The 15660-nt window shown below is 32.4% G+C and overlaps 1 protein-coding gene and 1 pseudogene across 1 annotated transcript; both read right to left on the bottom strand.

The window, feature by feature from the left end:
* Nucleotides 1–4471: 4471 nt before the first annotated feature.
* Nucleotides 4472–5565, bottom strand: LOC120186636 (annotated as a pseudogene).
* Nucleotides 5566–7061: 1496 nt separating this feature from the next.
* On the bottom strand, nucleotides 7062–8895 carry LOC120186640 (60S ribosomal protein L44). The gene is made up of 4 exons (XM_039190516.1): nucleotides 8729–8895; nucleotides 8304–8483; nucleotides 7304–7378; nucleotides 7062–7221 (listed from the first exon to the last, which is right to left on the bottom strand). Exons 1-4 carry the CDS (start codon nucleotides 8729–8731, stop codon nucleotides 7162–7164), a joined length of 318 nt encoding a protein of 105 aa, XP_039046447.1. The 5' UTR covers nucleotides 8732–8895; the 3' UTR covers nucleotides 7062–7161.
* Nucleotides 8896–15660: the final 6765 nt, after the last annotated feature.

Raw genomic sequence — 15660 nt, 5'->3', positions numbered from 1 at the left:
TATTGGTTAATTCCAAAATTAACTGAATTAACCGAAATTTATTCGGTTCGGTTAATATTTTCAAAAAAAAGTTTGGTTCAGTTAACAGTTAAAGAAAATAAAGTTCGGTTAATTCGGTTCGATCGGCCACTGTTTTAACCGAATGAACACCCCTATGTCCAGGTGAATTCAAGCCCTTCAGGATTTAACTTATACACTAGGGTGTGTTTGGTTCACGAAATGTAAGATTATCAGTGGGAATAAAATATTACCATGGAATTGGATTACTGGGAATGTTGTATTTTGTGTTTGGTTGGTTTAGTAGGAATGTAAGATTATCGTGTTTAGTTAAAGGAATAAAAGATTATTAGAATATATATTTAACCAAACTGTCCTTATTATATATTTGTATAATATTACAAGTTGTAAAAAAATTATATATTTTCTTTAAAAAATTAAATTAATAATATTTATATAATTTTTTTACAAAATTAAAAAAATAAAAAAAGTTTAATGAAAAGATAAAATTTTATTCAACCCCTAAACTTCATATGAAATTTTAATTATAGACTTTTTTGTAAATCTAAATAATTTAAGGATAAATTTGTAATTTAACATTCGTAGAATTTTTATTATTCAATGTCAGAATAATGATATTTTTGAAAAATAAAAATAAAAATTTAAGGGCATTTTAGTCCAAAACGTCGGTAATATTACAATACCTAAGGGAATGGAGGTAATGACATTCCCGATAATATACCCAAAAAAATCTACTATTGATAATAAAACATTACCGGAAATGACATTCCCGGCCAAACCAAACGGGGGAATGTGAATTCCATTCCTAGGGGAATCCACATTCCCCCATCCAAACGCCCCTTAAGACTTCAGATAATAATAATTTTTAATCACTAAAGTAATTAGTTTGTAAAAAGAGTATTTTTTATTAAAATATAACTATTATTTTTAAAATTATTATTATTCATTATTTAATTAGGGTATATATATATCATGTTTTAAATTTCATGTAATTTCATTTTAAAAAGTTAAAAAACATTCATTTAGAATTGAATCTTATATATTATCATCGAATCAGTCACCCTTCTTAATATTAAATTGTTTATCAGTTGATTGTCTCTTTATCATTACATAATGTCGCTTGAAATCATACAACATCGCATGTCGTCCTTAAATCCAATTGCATAAAATTATTTTTTCATCTAACCATTACTTATTTGTCACCGTCGATGAACCTACACTGTCGCACAATTTTCGATCACACATTCATTGTATGGTCTCCGATCTTTAAAGGGGATTGAAGATGAGTTTAGTGTTTAAGGAATTATAGAATTAAAGATATATTATGAATTTAATTTTTTTAATTTTAAAAATTGATATTAATAATAAATTTATGTCACATGTTAAATAACTATTGATTGATGAATTTTCTTTTAGTTATTGTTGATGAGATGACATTAAAACACGTTAAATATATCAAACAGATAATGCACGCACCTATAAGAGAAAATGTATATCGGGCAGGCCTTATGTTTCCCACGTTAGTAGCACTAGGTTCTACGGAGTGGGAACCTAAAACAGTACTAGTCTATGAACATAATCCATAATTCTAAACGGCAAAATACTATAAAGTCACTAAATAATATTTACGCGTATCTCGAGACAAACATACAGAGTCGAATTGAACTGAACGAGAACGGTCAGGGTCAACTGGTGAATGATGTTGAGAAGCGTGATCACCTTCGGAAATCAATATCAGAAGTGAGTCCAAAATTCCACAATTTACTTAATTAAATTATGACTTTAAGCAATAAACGATGCAAAATAAAGCTCTTGGGTCAGAATTAGGCCAGACAGACTACGAAAACGGATTCAGAACGTCAAAAAACATAAAGATTGGTGGTTTCGAAAAAAGTAAACGGTCAACTAATCGGATAAACGGGTCGGGTCAACGGGGCGGTGACCAGCCCAGCTGGTTCGGTCCAAGGGGTGATCAGTTCATCCGGTCGAAACTGTCGGACGAATCCCACGCACGTGGGAGTGCATGAGGGACTTTGCGGTGCCGAAAAAATACCAAAATTTGTAGAAAACCTAATTCCAACTATAAGGAATCAATTATCGGGTACAGTTTGCGAAAAAAAATCAACGGAGATAGGTTTTGTAGAAAATATCGAATATTCGAAACTTCACCGATTGCAAACAACAATGGTGAACAGAAATCCTAGGACACATGACGAATAGAGTCGATGAGACGAATGCAATGATACCGGAGATGTCAAACACCTCCTCTCGGTTAGCAATGAATCGGGAAAAAAAACTAAAAACGTTTTTGTTGAGAAAGAAAATAGTGAGACCCGACTAAGGTGCCCTTTTTTTTCAAAATACCAAATGGTAAGCGTTAAGCAGGTTTTGGGTATTCAAACCCCAAAATTTATGGGTTAATAAGCCCCATATTTTTAATGAGTTCCCAAATAGATTAATAAACTTACCAACACTTCAATTTAACCCAATTTTTGGGGTGTTACATGTCTTCACATGATCAATAGAAATTATGTTATTTAATTTTTTTTTTCAAAAATGAAATAAAACTTAACTTCAGTATGTTTGTCCATTTTGAGACAATATGAATATAAATATAATAAATTCTCCAGAGGATGAATGTTACAGTAAATTCTCCGTTCGACTTTGGTGTTTAGAGGAAGACAAAAAAAAATCAAAGTTTGTATTATAAAATAGAGCTCGACTTGGCTCGAAAATTCAATATCCTACAATTTAAGCTCGACTCGAACTCGGAATCATGAATTGAAGCTCAAAAAAAATATATAAATTTAACTCGTTTTAAGCTTAAACTCAAACTCAAATATGAACCTTAAATATATGAAAAATATATTTATTTTTAAAATAATCAACACATAAATGTTAATACTATTAATAATCTTTTTAAATAAAATTTGAATATATACTTTTTTCGGTTTCTCACGAATTTTTCGAGTTGAATATTAAGTAGCTCGTTTCTACTCGTTAAAAACTCAAGTTGAGCTCAAGATCAAGTTCATTCAAGTCAAGTATTTATCGAACTTTTACCGAATCAATCTCAAATTTACAACCCTAGTGACTATCAAGGATGGCGTTGAGATAATTATATTAACATCTATTTCTTTATTTAAAGTTCTATGATTTTCAATCATTTTCCAGGACATATTTTAGGAAACTAGTGAGTGAAATTTAGAAATTTTAACTTGGGAGTTGAAATCAAAAGCAGAACTAATGGATTGATAATGAGATAGCAGATAAATTGTCTGCTGGAGAAGCTAAAGATGAGAAACTGATCCTGAGACGGCAGAAACCAGATGCTGAGTTCGTCAGCTCCAATCAACTGGTATTGGAGATGGTTCGTGGTTGCCGGATTCTCTGAAGTGAGGAAGTCATCAAGTACATCAAGCTTGCACGATCAGGACAGTTGTAGTTTGTCATCCCTCTGGCCAACTGCATCTAAACGGAGTTTATGCCTAATTTTCAACCAGTTTCCACGGCAGGCGTTACAATACATATTTTTGATGGATTGCCAAAACCAATGGCCACTCGTGAAAATGAAGTCGTGCTTGAGTTGCTTCCCTTGCCTCGTCTTCCCTTCCTATCAAATCATTTTCCCATTTACAGATCAAAGCCACACTACAGTTGTGAGGCCTCCACTTGATAGCAAGCTCTTTCAATAATAGCACCAGCAGTCATAACCCAGAGCCTTGAAATTCAATAAAATGTCTAAAGTAGTGGCCACTTTTGCATCCCTATGATTATAATCATGAATAACTTGGGTATGAAAGATTTTCAAGGAAAAGGTAAAAAAAATTAATATCAACCCCAAAAGAATGGGGCAGAAAAAGAGAATAATGTCAGCAAGAACTGAGAAATTAGTGTGGAGATCTGTAATGCCAAAAGCCAATCATCCACATTTAGCCCTAAACCAAATGTAGATAAATAACTAGGTTGGCATCAATCATCATACAGTTTGTGATGATGCTTGGTTGAGTCTAATTTCAAAAACTCGAATATAACAAACGCTCTCGTCTAATAGTTGCTTCAATATGTTTGTCTTTCACATAGAACCCTACGAAGCTAAGAAATTCAGATATCTTACACTAACCAACATATATCCTACTGCATGATGACCTTGACAGATCTCCTAAGTAGCCAACATGGTGTCTACATTGTTATACATCAAATTTAATTTCAATACAAATCCAGATTAGTTGGCAAACGTTAGCTTATTCACACTTGAGACATCAAAACAAGACAACCATCATCATAGCCTCATAGCTAAAGCATTTAGCTATGCATCGAGTATATAAAGTAACATCCAATCATGTCTACATTTCCGCTAAACCCTAAAAGATACTCAAATAAAAACCTTTGCCGGCAAAACTTTATGCATATGATTTCAAAAATGTACCGACCAAAATATTAGCATATTAGCTAGCAAGCCCCTTAAATCTCGGAAATCAATTCAAGAAGCATAAAATCAATCAACAGCTAGAAAAAAAGAGATAACCATGAGAATGGAGAATAGCAACAAGTAATCAAGAAAGAGCTTACTGCCTCTAATCCTAATTGGACCCTTTGTCGTTGCTGTCTTTGCTATCTTTGGTTCATTAGCAACAGCATCTGTGACCAGAGCCATTGGCCTTTGATCAATAACTTCATCAATCAACCCAAAATCTTTAGCCTCCTCAGGGGTCATAAAATAATCCCTATCCATATTCTTCTGAATTACATCAATGGATTGGCCTGTATGCTTAGAATACAAAGCATTCAATGCATCCCAAACACGAACAATCTGCTTAGTGTGGATGGTCATATCTTTAGCCTGGCCACTGTATCCACCAGAAGGCTGGTGAATCATGATGGTGGCATTGGGGAGGGACCGCCTTTCACCCTTTGTTCCAGCAGCTAAAAGGAGAGAACCCATTGATGCAGCTTGCCCCAAACAGATTGTGTTGACCGGAGACTTAATGTACTGCATCGTATCATAAATCGCGAGACCTGTACCAAGAACAACACTGACAAGATTATCAAGAATAACGATAGATTTGGGCAAAATTTTCGAAATTGGAAAGAGGGGAAAAAAGGGAGAAACCTGCAGTGACTTGACCGCCGGGGGAATTGAGGTACATGTGGATAGGTTTGGATGGGTTTTCGGATTCGAGGAAGAGGAGCTGGGCGACAACGACGTGGGCGGTATCGTCGTTGATGGGTCCGTTGATGCAGACGATCCTTTCCTTGAGGAGACGAGAGAAAATGTCGTAAGCTCTCTCGCCGCGGGAAGAGTGCTCGATCACCATCGGTATCAGGCTGTAGTTTCGGGTGTATGAACGGGAAACCGTGGCGGCGGCGACGGCGGTGGTGCTAGAAATGAGGCGTTTGGTGCTTGCAATTAGGAACCTCATGGCTACCTCTAACAGGAAATCTGGCTAGGGATTTTGCAAAACGGGAGATGAACAATGCCCAAATTAAAATGGCTAGGGATTTTTTGCCCCTTGGATTGTAAGAAGAGATCAGCAGCTGCTCATAGATTATAGGGTTAGCCACATCAAATGTAAATCAACTTAGAATTTTGACCATTTAAGATTGAATTACTTCAATATTTTTATAATAGAATTACTTCAATTTTAGTATTTAATTTAGTTTCGAGTTTAATTAGAATAGTGTATCGTTAAATTATTAACAACATTATAATGCATATTTGTTTCATCGTAAATATTTATTTACTTTATGTATTAATTTTGTTATTAAACTTTAAAAATTTTAATTTTAAAAATTAAATTTTAATTTGTTTATCAATTTGACCTTTACATAAAAGTTCTCAAACTCCTCCGACTACCATCATTGATCAATCATCATCTATTATACGTTATCATTCGTGAAAGGATCGGTGTTAAAACATACACATTTTAATTACGTTTCTTATTCCCATATTCGTTTTCATGAATTTCATTCGAACTTGATAAAAATTCATTTAAAGATTTAACATTCTAACTTTTTGATCTCATTTAACGATTGAATTTCAAGATATGCTACTCGTTTTTTCGAAAAAATATTTCTCACTAATATAGTTTTCAAATATTCCTCACGTGGATCAATTTAAAATGTTAATGATAAATTATTTTAAACTTAGATCAATTTAAAATTTAGTGACAGAATTAATAAAAATTACTAAATTCAGTGACATTTATAGTATTTCACCCTTATTTTACAATATTAAAATCTTGTACTCCATATTTCAATAATTCACTGCATATTCTAAATTCTTCGATGATCAATAAATATGTAAGAATAATTCTTAGTAATACAATATTGCATTCAAAGACTTCAATATGTTAGAATTTTAAAATCAATTTTAGTTAATTAGAATTTATCGGGTCTCAATATAAACATTCTTAAACAAATACATTTTTCTTTAATTATTTTAATTTTATAATATATATTTAAATTATTTTAAGTCAATTATAACTAAAAAAAATTATCAAAAATTGAATCGGTACTAGATTGATTAGGTACAGGCTAAACTAAAATATAGTATTCAATAGCGATGGGCACAAGACCCAAATTCAACAGCACGATTTGACTCAATCATGTCTAATTTTTTTCTTAAAAAATCAGATTCAAGTCGTGTTTTTTTTGAGTTTATGTTCGGATCATGTCGGATCCAGTTCAAATTTAAAGTGAAAAATACCAAACTCATCCCAAAAAATATAATTTTAACTTATATATTTAGAGATAATTACAATATATCACTTATATATTATTTATTTCAATTAAATATCCATTTAATTGAATAAAAACATTATTTTTAATAAACATATTATTTTAGGTCAGGCTTGGGTTGGATAGAGGGTGTATACTTTTCGGGTTAGGTTGACCGAAACCCGACACATACACCCAAAAATAACATGTTTTCACGACTTGAATCAAATGGCAACAATGATGGCAAACGATACCCCTAGTATTGAATCAAATGGCAACAATGATGGCAAACGATACCCCATAAGCACTTAAAGAACACCATATTCATCTGAAAAACAATGCCACGAAATCTAAAACTATACATCCAAAGTCTTTAAAGTCCCCAACAAAACATATGATCAGAAATGATACGAATAACAGAATTTAGAAAAGAGATGTTCCCTTTCCCTTCTTGTCTCCACCGATTTCAAAGTGCTTGCACCTCTGCAAACAGTCACAAACACCCAACAAATCAGCTCATGTATCAAAAACAATGGTCTGCGAGGGCTTTTTCGATGAAACCAACCTTGATCGGGTGCTGGGAGACATGCTTGCAACCTTGGCATTGCAGCCTCAGCACAATCTTCTTGGTGGTCTTGGCCTATTCCAACCAATGGGTAATTAGTATATATACACATTGCTCGGAATCTCGAATAACACTAATAATCGGAATTTGACTGAACACCAATTACCAACTAGTATCAGAAGATATTGCATAAGATTCTTGATTTTTTCGCTATATGGTTAAACATACCAAATGCTCGGTGCTTCGGACAATAGCAATAATCAAAAGAAAAAAAGAAAAAAATGAATTAACTAAACACCAATTACTAACTACTATCAGAAGATATTGCATAAGATTCTTGATGTTTTGGTTATATGACTAAACATATACAAAATGCTCAGTGCTTCTGCAAATAGCAATAATCTGAAGAAAAATTAACTAACTAAACACCCATTTACTAACTAGTATCAGAAGATATTGCATAAGATTCTTGATCTTATGGCCAAACATATACCAAATGCTCAATGCATCTGAGAATAGCAATAACCAGAAGAACAAAATGAATTGACTACGCATACTACGATGCAGCATAAAACTCTTAAAATTTTCATTACATAATTAAACATATACATTATGCTAGGTACCCTCCAGAAATAGCAATAATCGGAGAGCAAAATGAACTGACTAAACAACTTAAAAGTAGGGGTGAGAAAAGTTTGACTTAACTAAAAAATCGATTTTTTAGACTCGACTCGACTCGGAAAAACTTCAAGTTCAAATTGAGTTGTATAATACAACTCAAATAACTCAAATTTTTTAGTAATTAGTGGATTAGTTTTCAAATTTGAGTCGATTCACTCTCGACTCTATATGAAAAATTATGAATATAAACTCTGACTTGAAAAAAATTCAACTCGATCACTCCCCTCTAATCACAAGAACTAGAATCAGAAGATCTTGATCTTTTAGGTATTTAACTAAATACCAGCCAGGTAATAAAAGAAGAGTGAAAAGGAATTACTTTCTTGTGGAACACCGGCTTGGTCTGGCCACCATAACCTGATTGTTTTCGATCATAACGGCGCTTCCCCTGAGCAGCCAAACTATCCTTACCCTTTTTGTACTGTGTGACCTTGTGCAAGGTGTGCTTCCTGCACTCCTTGCTCTTGCAGTACGTCTTCTTCGTCTTAGGTACGTTCACCTGCAACACCAAGTCAAGCGTATCCTCAAAACAAAATCGAAAATCAATAAATTTAGCAATCCATTTCCTCTATAAAGACGCAAATTTAACTTCATCGAAAACAAGAAACAAAGAGCTGAGCCTCGAACGAAACTTACCCTTACTTAGCAACCTCGTAAACTAATTTCACATATACTAATTTGATAGATCCAAAATAGATGCAGAAAATATAAAGTAAAATAAGGAAAAAGATATAATGAGAGTACCATGGCTGCTGCTGAAGATGAGAGTACCGGAGCTCTGTTTAGGTGAGGATGGTAAATCAGGAGGCCGCCAATCTAGACTAACACATAAACTGATATCTCATTCTAGGGTTTTTAGGGTTTCATTTTCAGGTTGGGTTTTGGGTTAAACGGAAATTGCAGCCCTTAGATTTACGCACTCTTGTAGACCCAAAACGAACTTTAACCCCACGAACGGCAACATTTGAACAATAAAACATTATAGGGTAAACTACGATTTAGTACCTAAACTATCAGTTTTGATTCATTTTGGTATCTAAACTTTTATTTTTTCAAAACTATGCATAACGTTTGGTTTTTTGTTTCATATTAGTACCCGACATTAAAAGCTCGTCAGTGGTCACGTCTATAGTCATTGGTCGTTGCATCTATTGGCCGATGAAACTCAAACTTTTTAGCCCGCACTTTTTTGACTATTGAACACTATTAGGGTCTTTATTTCATCAGAAAACACTTCAATCTCTCCAAATCAACGATGCACTCTTCGATTTTTTTATCATACGATCTTCGTCGTCAATCATCCGATGTAAAACTGGACTATGTTGGTCGACTCGTTATTCACTCGTGGTCCACTGAGCGGACTAGTCTTTCGTCCACCGGAGCTAGGGGTGTTCATTCGGTTAATTCGGTGGCCGAACTGAACTTTTTTTCAAAATATTAACCAAACCGAATAAATTTCGGTTAATTTTCGAATTAACTGAAAATTTTTAAAATTTTCTATATAAAAAATAAATATTTTATAATTAAAAAAACAGTTTATAATTAATTTAAATAATATATAATTATAAATAAAAATTTTATATAAACTTTTTAATTAATTAATATTGATTTAGGTTTAAAAGTTATTGAATCTTAAATTATTAATTGGGTTTTAAATGATTTGGGATGAGCCCATAAGTTATATATAATATATTTAATTTTTTTTAATTCAAAAAAACAGTTTACAATTAATTTAAATAATATATAATTATAAAATAAAAATTTTATGTAAATTTTTTAATTAATTAATATTGATTTAGGTTTAAAAGTTATTGGATCTTAAATTATTAATTGGATTTTAAATGGTTTGGGCTGAGCCCATATGTTATATATAATATATTTAAAATTTAAAATTTTATTTCGGTTAATTAACCGATTTCAAACCGAATTAACCGTTAACCGAATATCCAAAAAAACCTTAACCGTTCCCCGACCGAACTAATTCGGTGGCCGATCGAACTAATTCGGTGGCCGACAGAATTAACCGAATTAGTTCGGTTCGGTCGGTTAATTCGGTTAAAACCGAATTCTGAACACCCCTAACCGGAGCTATGCGTCATCAATTCGTCCATTAAGTTATTAACGGCAGAAAACTAAAACGAAATAAAAACTAAACGTAAGGTATAACTTTGAAAAAAATAAAGTTTACATACTAAAATACACCAAAACTAATAGTTTAAATACTAAAGGCATAGTTTACCCAATATTATAAAATCATATTAAATCGTATGAAACAATAAAATATTATAAAAAGAAATTAATTTATTAAATCATATATTAAACTAGATTAAAACATAAAGAACACGCATAGCACGAGTTTTGATCATCCAGGTAAACGTATATCGAAGAAATTGGGTTGAAGCAGCCTTGTTTGTCAAACCATTGACGATCAACAAATAGAAGCTACAGCGTTCAAAATTTCCATCAATGCAATAATAATAGGGTAAAGTGCATGAATAGTCCGTCGACTATAGAGTACTACTTATTAAGCTCATCGACTATTAAAAATTACAAAATGATCATATGACTATAAAGTGTTGTTTTGTTGAGTCTCTCTGCCATCAAAAGTTATAAAATGGTCACTCGACTATTTATTATGTTCCAAACTCATCATTTTTTGTGAAAAAATTGACGATGTTATGAGTTTAACGTTAACTTACTGACTTTAATATGATAAATTTTGATCTCGTAACCTCAAACGACGATCATATCTCAGTCATCATGTTAACATCAAACTTAGAGAACCAGTAATTTTTTAATGAAAAAAGACTAGTTTAGAACGTAATGAATAGTTGGTGACCATCTTGTAACTTTTGATAGTTGAGAAACTAAACAAAACAACACTCTATAATTAAATGACCATTTTATAACTTTGCATAGTCAAACAACTTAATAAAGCGATATCGTGTATTTTACCCATAATAATAATGATGATGAAAACATCAAGTTTCAAATGGATGGTCATGGAAATTGCATTGGATGTCAACAATAGTAAATATGTTTATTATAAAATATTGTATTTGAATATATATATATATATATATATATATATATGTTATTCTTGTTGTAGCTTCTTATTATATTTAATCTAACAAAATTAAGTGAGAAAATGAATAAAATCAAATCTTTGAATAATATAGAATGTTTTTATATTACATTGTGTCGTTAATGTTAGGCGATAGCCGAACGAGACAAGCAATGCTGACCGCCGTGGTTGACCTACACAAGCCAAACCCAGAGTCTACCATCACCCACGTGTTCTGCACCAAAAATCACGTGACATGCCCAACTGCCAATTAAACAAAAAAACACTCATTTGGAAATAATAAAGGATAAATAACATTAAATATTATTAAATTATGTTTTTTAAATAACTGACATTTACTAATTAAATAGTGTCATAATTGACCATTGTTGTAACACCCCAACATGTATCCGATCCGGATACACATTCGAGGTGTCACACTGATTTTTCAAATCGTTTACTTTTGAAATGTAGTTGAAAATTAAAACTTTTATTTATATAAAAGTGGTGGAATCCTTTGATCAAAGTATAGAAAGAAAATTCAGATATTGAAAGTAAAATACTTAATAATTTTCATAAATACATTAAAGTTCGGTTACAAAAATGATCAGAGCATGTACAATTTAACCTTTAATTACATGCCAACCATATTTAATACAACAAAACACACATTGTTAAATCTTTTTTTGATATGATCTTCAGAAGGCTTATGTTGTCTTGACTCCTAACTTTAATCTTCTTGCTTCTCCGAACCTACGTGTGAAACACTCACACGCTAAGTCGTTGACTTAGTGAGGCATATAAAATGTATCATAAAATATTACAATATTTAATCATATTCTAAGCATTCCATGCAATCATGTAAAGAAACATGGAACACATCATATAACGAAAACATAAATATGCACACACATATATATATATATATATATACACACGTCATCATCATCATTATCAGTATCAACATCATTATCATTATCAATATATGTTCTCATCATCGATATCATTATCAACATTTGTTCTCATCATCATTATCAACATCATTCACTATTCATTTATATCATTTCTTTTAATAACCCATGTATATCATTGAAAACTTAAGGTATGTGAATGCATTGAGATTGTACACAAATGTTGTCACCACAACTCGTATAAATTGCACCGAAGTGTCGCGTAGAAATTGCACCGAAGTGCCACATAGAAATGTCCTGAAGGACCTCATAGTATTGTCCCAAAGGATCGCGTAGAAATGTCCCGAAGGACCACGTAGAATTGCCCCAAATGACCGCGTAGAACCCTCTACTTTTGACATGTCAATTATACCCTTAGCTCTCATATCACATACTTATAAGCTTTACCTTTTATACTATTTCATATAGCTTATCACATAGGCATGTATTCATATATATCATTTTTCACATTTCACATATTCATATAATCACGTAGTTCACTTACACGTAGGGCATTTTCATATGATTCATATTCATATTCGCATGTCACATGTTCACATAATTACTTAGGTCAATAACACGTAGCTTATATCATATTCTCCTATAATCATATAGATCACATAACACATAGATTATGGTCACATAGTATATATCACATTCTCAGGTATCACATAAGTAAATGGCACATAGCTTATTTTACATTTTTATGTAATCACATAGACCAAGTAGAACAATACATATAACACATAGACATATTCTTATATTCCGGTAGTACACATAGAAATCATATCATACCATACTAGTTATTCATAGGTCATGAAATCCAAATATTGGAAATAGACTCATCGCAAATATTATTTTCCATATCACCATATATTATAGTAGTATGCACTCACATTTGCCTCACTAGTCAAAGCAAAATACTTATAACTCTTGCACACTCTTATAAGTTCGAACCGTCCGGAACTTGCATTCGTTAAATATCTACACAATAATATGATTTATATAAATATTGTAATTCGTATCACTATAATAAATCTTTAATAACATAAGCTAATTGAATCGCTTAATTCACCATTTCACTTTGAATAGTATCGGTACTCAAGGTACAGTACTTATACTTCCCTATTGTGGTATCGATATCCTATATACATTCTGGAATTCGTCCTTAAAAATGGTACCGATACTTAAACATTAGTATCGATACTACTACTTTGATATCGATACTCTTTGAAGAATTCATCCACTTCTACCTTAAGGTATCGATATTATTCATCCAGTTTCGATACCCAGACCAAGATATCACCTATTTTTGCCTTTAAGTGTTGGTACTGTTCATCCAGTACCGATACCTCTTGCCCATAACTTACTCATTTTAACCCGAAAATTTACCAAAACTTATATAAACTCCATACCTTTAAGTCCTTTCAACCCTTACTACTACTTTGGTATCGATACTCTTTGAAGAATTCATCCACTTCTACCTTAAGGTATCGATATTGTTCATCCAGTATCGATACCCATACCAAGACATCACTTATTTTTGCCTTTAAGTGTTGGTATTGTTCACCCAGTACCGATACCTCTTGCCCATAACTTACTTGTTTTAACCCGAAAATTTATCAAAACTTATATAAACTCCATACCTTTAAGTCATTTCAACCCTTAAAACTTAACTTCACTTATTACAACTAACTTATATTACTAACTATTCCAAATATTATAACTCACTTAAACATCCAAAATCCCACAATATTACTTGAAACAAAAAAATCTTACTAACTATTCCACATGTTCCAAATCCTATTCCAACACTTTAGATTTCTTATTTTAACTTATGACAAGTCAAAACTCATTTCAAAATTCATTTACTAACTCTTTCTCAATAAGTCACTCAAAAACCCTTTTTACTTAATTACCCATAACTTATTAATCTTTTTGTTTTTACTTCTTTTTAAGTTTCCTTAAGGTTTCATAATACCCCAAGAATCAAAACCAACTTAAAAATTCAATAAATAACTAACTGTAAAATTTATTACCTTAACCAAGCACTCACGGTGGAAAAAAGAAAAAGCCAGATTTTTCTTTCATTTACTCACATACTCCATGTGCTTATATAATACATCACAAACAAATTTTAAATTCATTAATTTCCAAAAGACCAAAATGTCCGTTCCTCTTTTAATCTTTGTCAAACAATCCTTCACAAAAATATTCCAAATAAATCTCTGAACTTTTCAATTTATTTAAATTGACCACAAAATTTTAAAATCTTACACTTTAATCACTAGCTCGATTTTTGGGATGTTACAACTGCAGCAATACAATTCGGTAGTATAGTTTAAAAATCTAAAGGCGTAGACGAGATGGTAGCATAGTTTTCAAGAGCACGAGCCACACCATTAACTTCTCGTCGGACAAACCGAACTGAAATGTGCGAATGAGCAACTAGGAGTTGTCGTGCTTCACGAAGATAAAACTGAAGAATAGAGTGATCATTTGATGGTTTATGAAGATTTTGTACGACATTCCAAGAATCGCTTTCGATCACGACACTCGAAAGCTCAACTTCCAGTGAAAAATGAACTCCCAGAGAGATTGCCAAAGCTTCGATGAGACCTGCAGAACGTGGCACAGAAACTTGGGACGCTTGACCTACCATAACCATGCCAATAACCGGCGGAGTAGGTGTATGTGGACAGGCACCGTCAACATTAACTTTGAAAGTTCCCGCTACAGGTTTGATCCAGTGATAAAGGTGAAGTTCCGAGGCCGAAGCAGCAACAGTGGATGTCAATGTTGTCGTGGCAGTGGCAAACACCGACTATAGCACGATGTGGGATGCAATGAGCTGCCAATCGGGAAGCAGATTACCTTCATGGAAAAAAGATTCCGTTGATGCTAAATATTCCACAACATAATCAAAAGAGTGATGAATCGGTGTGCCGTTAGAGTGTTCATCATATGCTCCGTCCAAGCACCAAATGCTGAGTAAGCCTACTGATCTTGCGCATTGAAATAACTCGTCTCCGCCAGTATTGGAGCAACCATCGGGCAGTCACGCAAAGCGTGAAAAATAGTTTCATCGTCTGATCCACAAAGACAATACTGAATGCCGACAACACTTGTATGAGCAAGTGGACGTCCGACAGACAATGCTTCACGATTGAGTTTTTTCAAAACCATACATAACATTCAGTTTTTGTTTCATTTAAATACTAGTCTTTAAAAACTTAACATGTTTATTATCTAAATTATCAATTTGGGTTAATTTTAGTACCTAAACTTTTTTTTTCAAAATTTAATGTTAAATTTTGAACGATATACTAAAATAAAAAAACTATATTTTGAGTAAGTTTTGAAAAAATTAAAAATTTAAATACAAAAACAAACCAAGATTAATAGTTTAAATATTAAACACATAATTTACCTTAAAAAATTTAATATTTAATCCTAATAACCTTCTAATGGTTGGTACAAAATAACACTATTAAACATCGGCCCACAGTTATTTTATATAATTATTTAAAAATTCTAATAAATCTTAATATACGAGAGTCTGACTTCCATTAATAAATTAATAACCTACACAAAATGCCAATTGGGCTCACTTTAGCAAAACGAGTACAGTTACATCTAACGTGCACATGATCAAAACCAAA

The sequence above is a fragment of the Hibiscus syriacus genome, unplaced genomic scaffold (genome assembly GCF_006381635.1).
Source record: "Hibiscus syriacus cultivar Baekdansim isolate YM2019G1 unplaced genomic scaffold, ASM638163v2 tig00113719_pilon, whole genome shotgun sequence".
Taxonomy (NCBI): domain Eukaryota; kingdom Viridiplantae; phylum Streptophyta; class Magnoliopsida; order Malvales; family Malvaceae; genus Hibiscus; species Hibiscus syriacus.
This window is presented reverse-complemented; position numbering and strand designations above follow the sequence as displayed.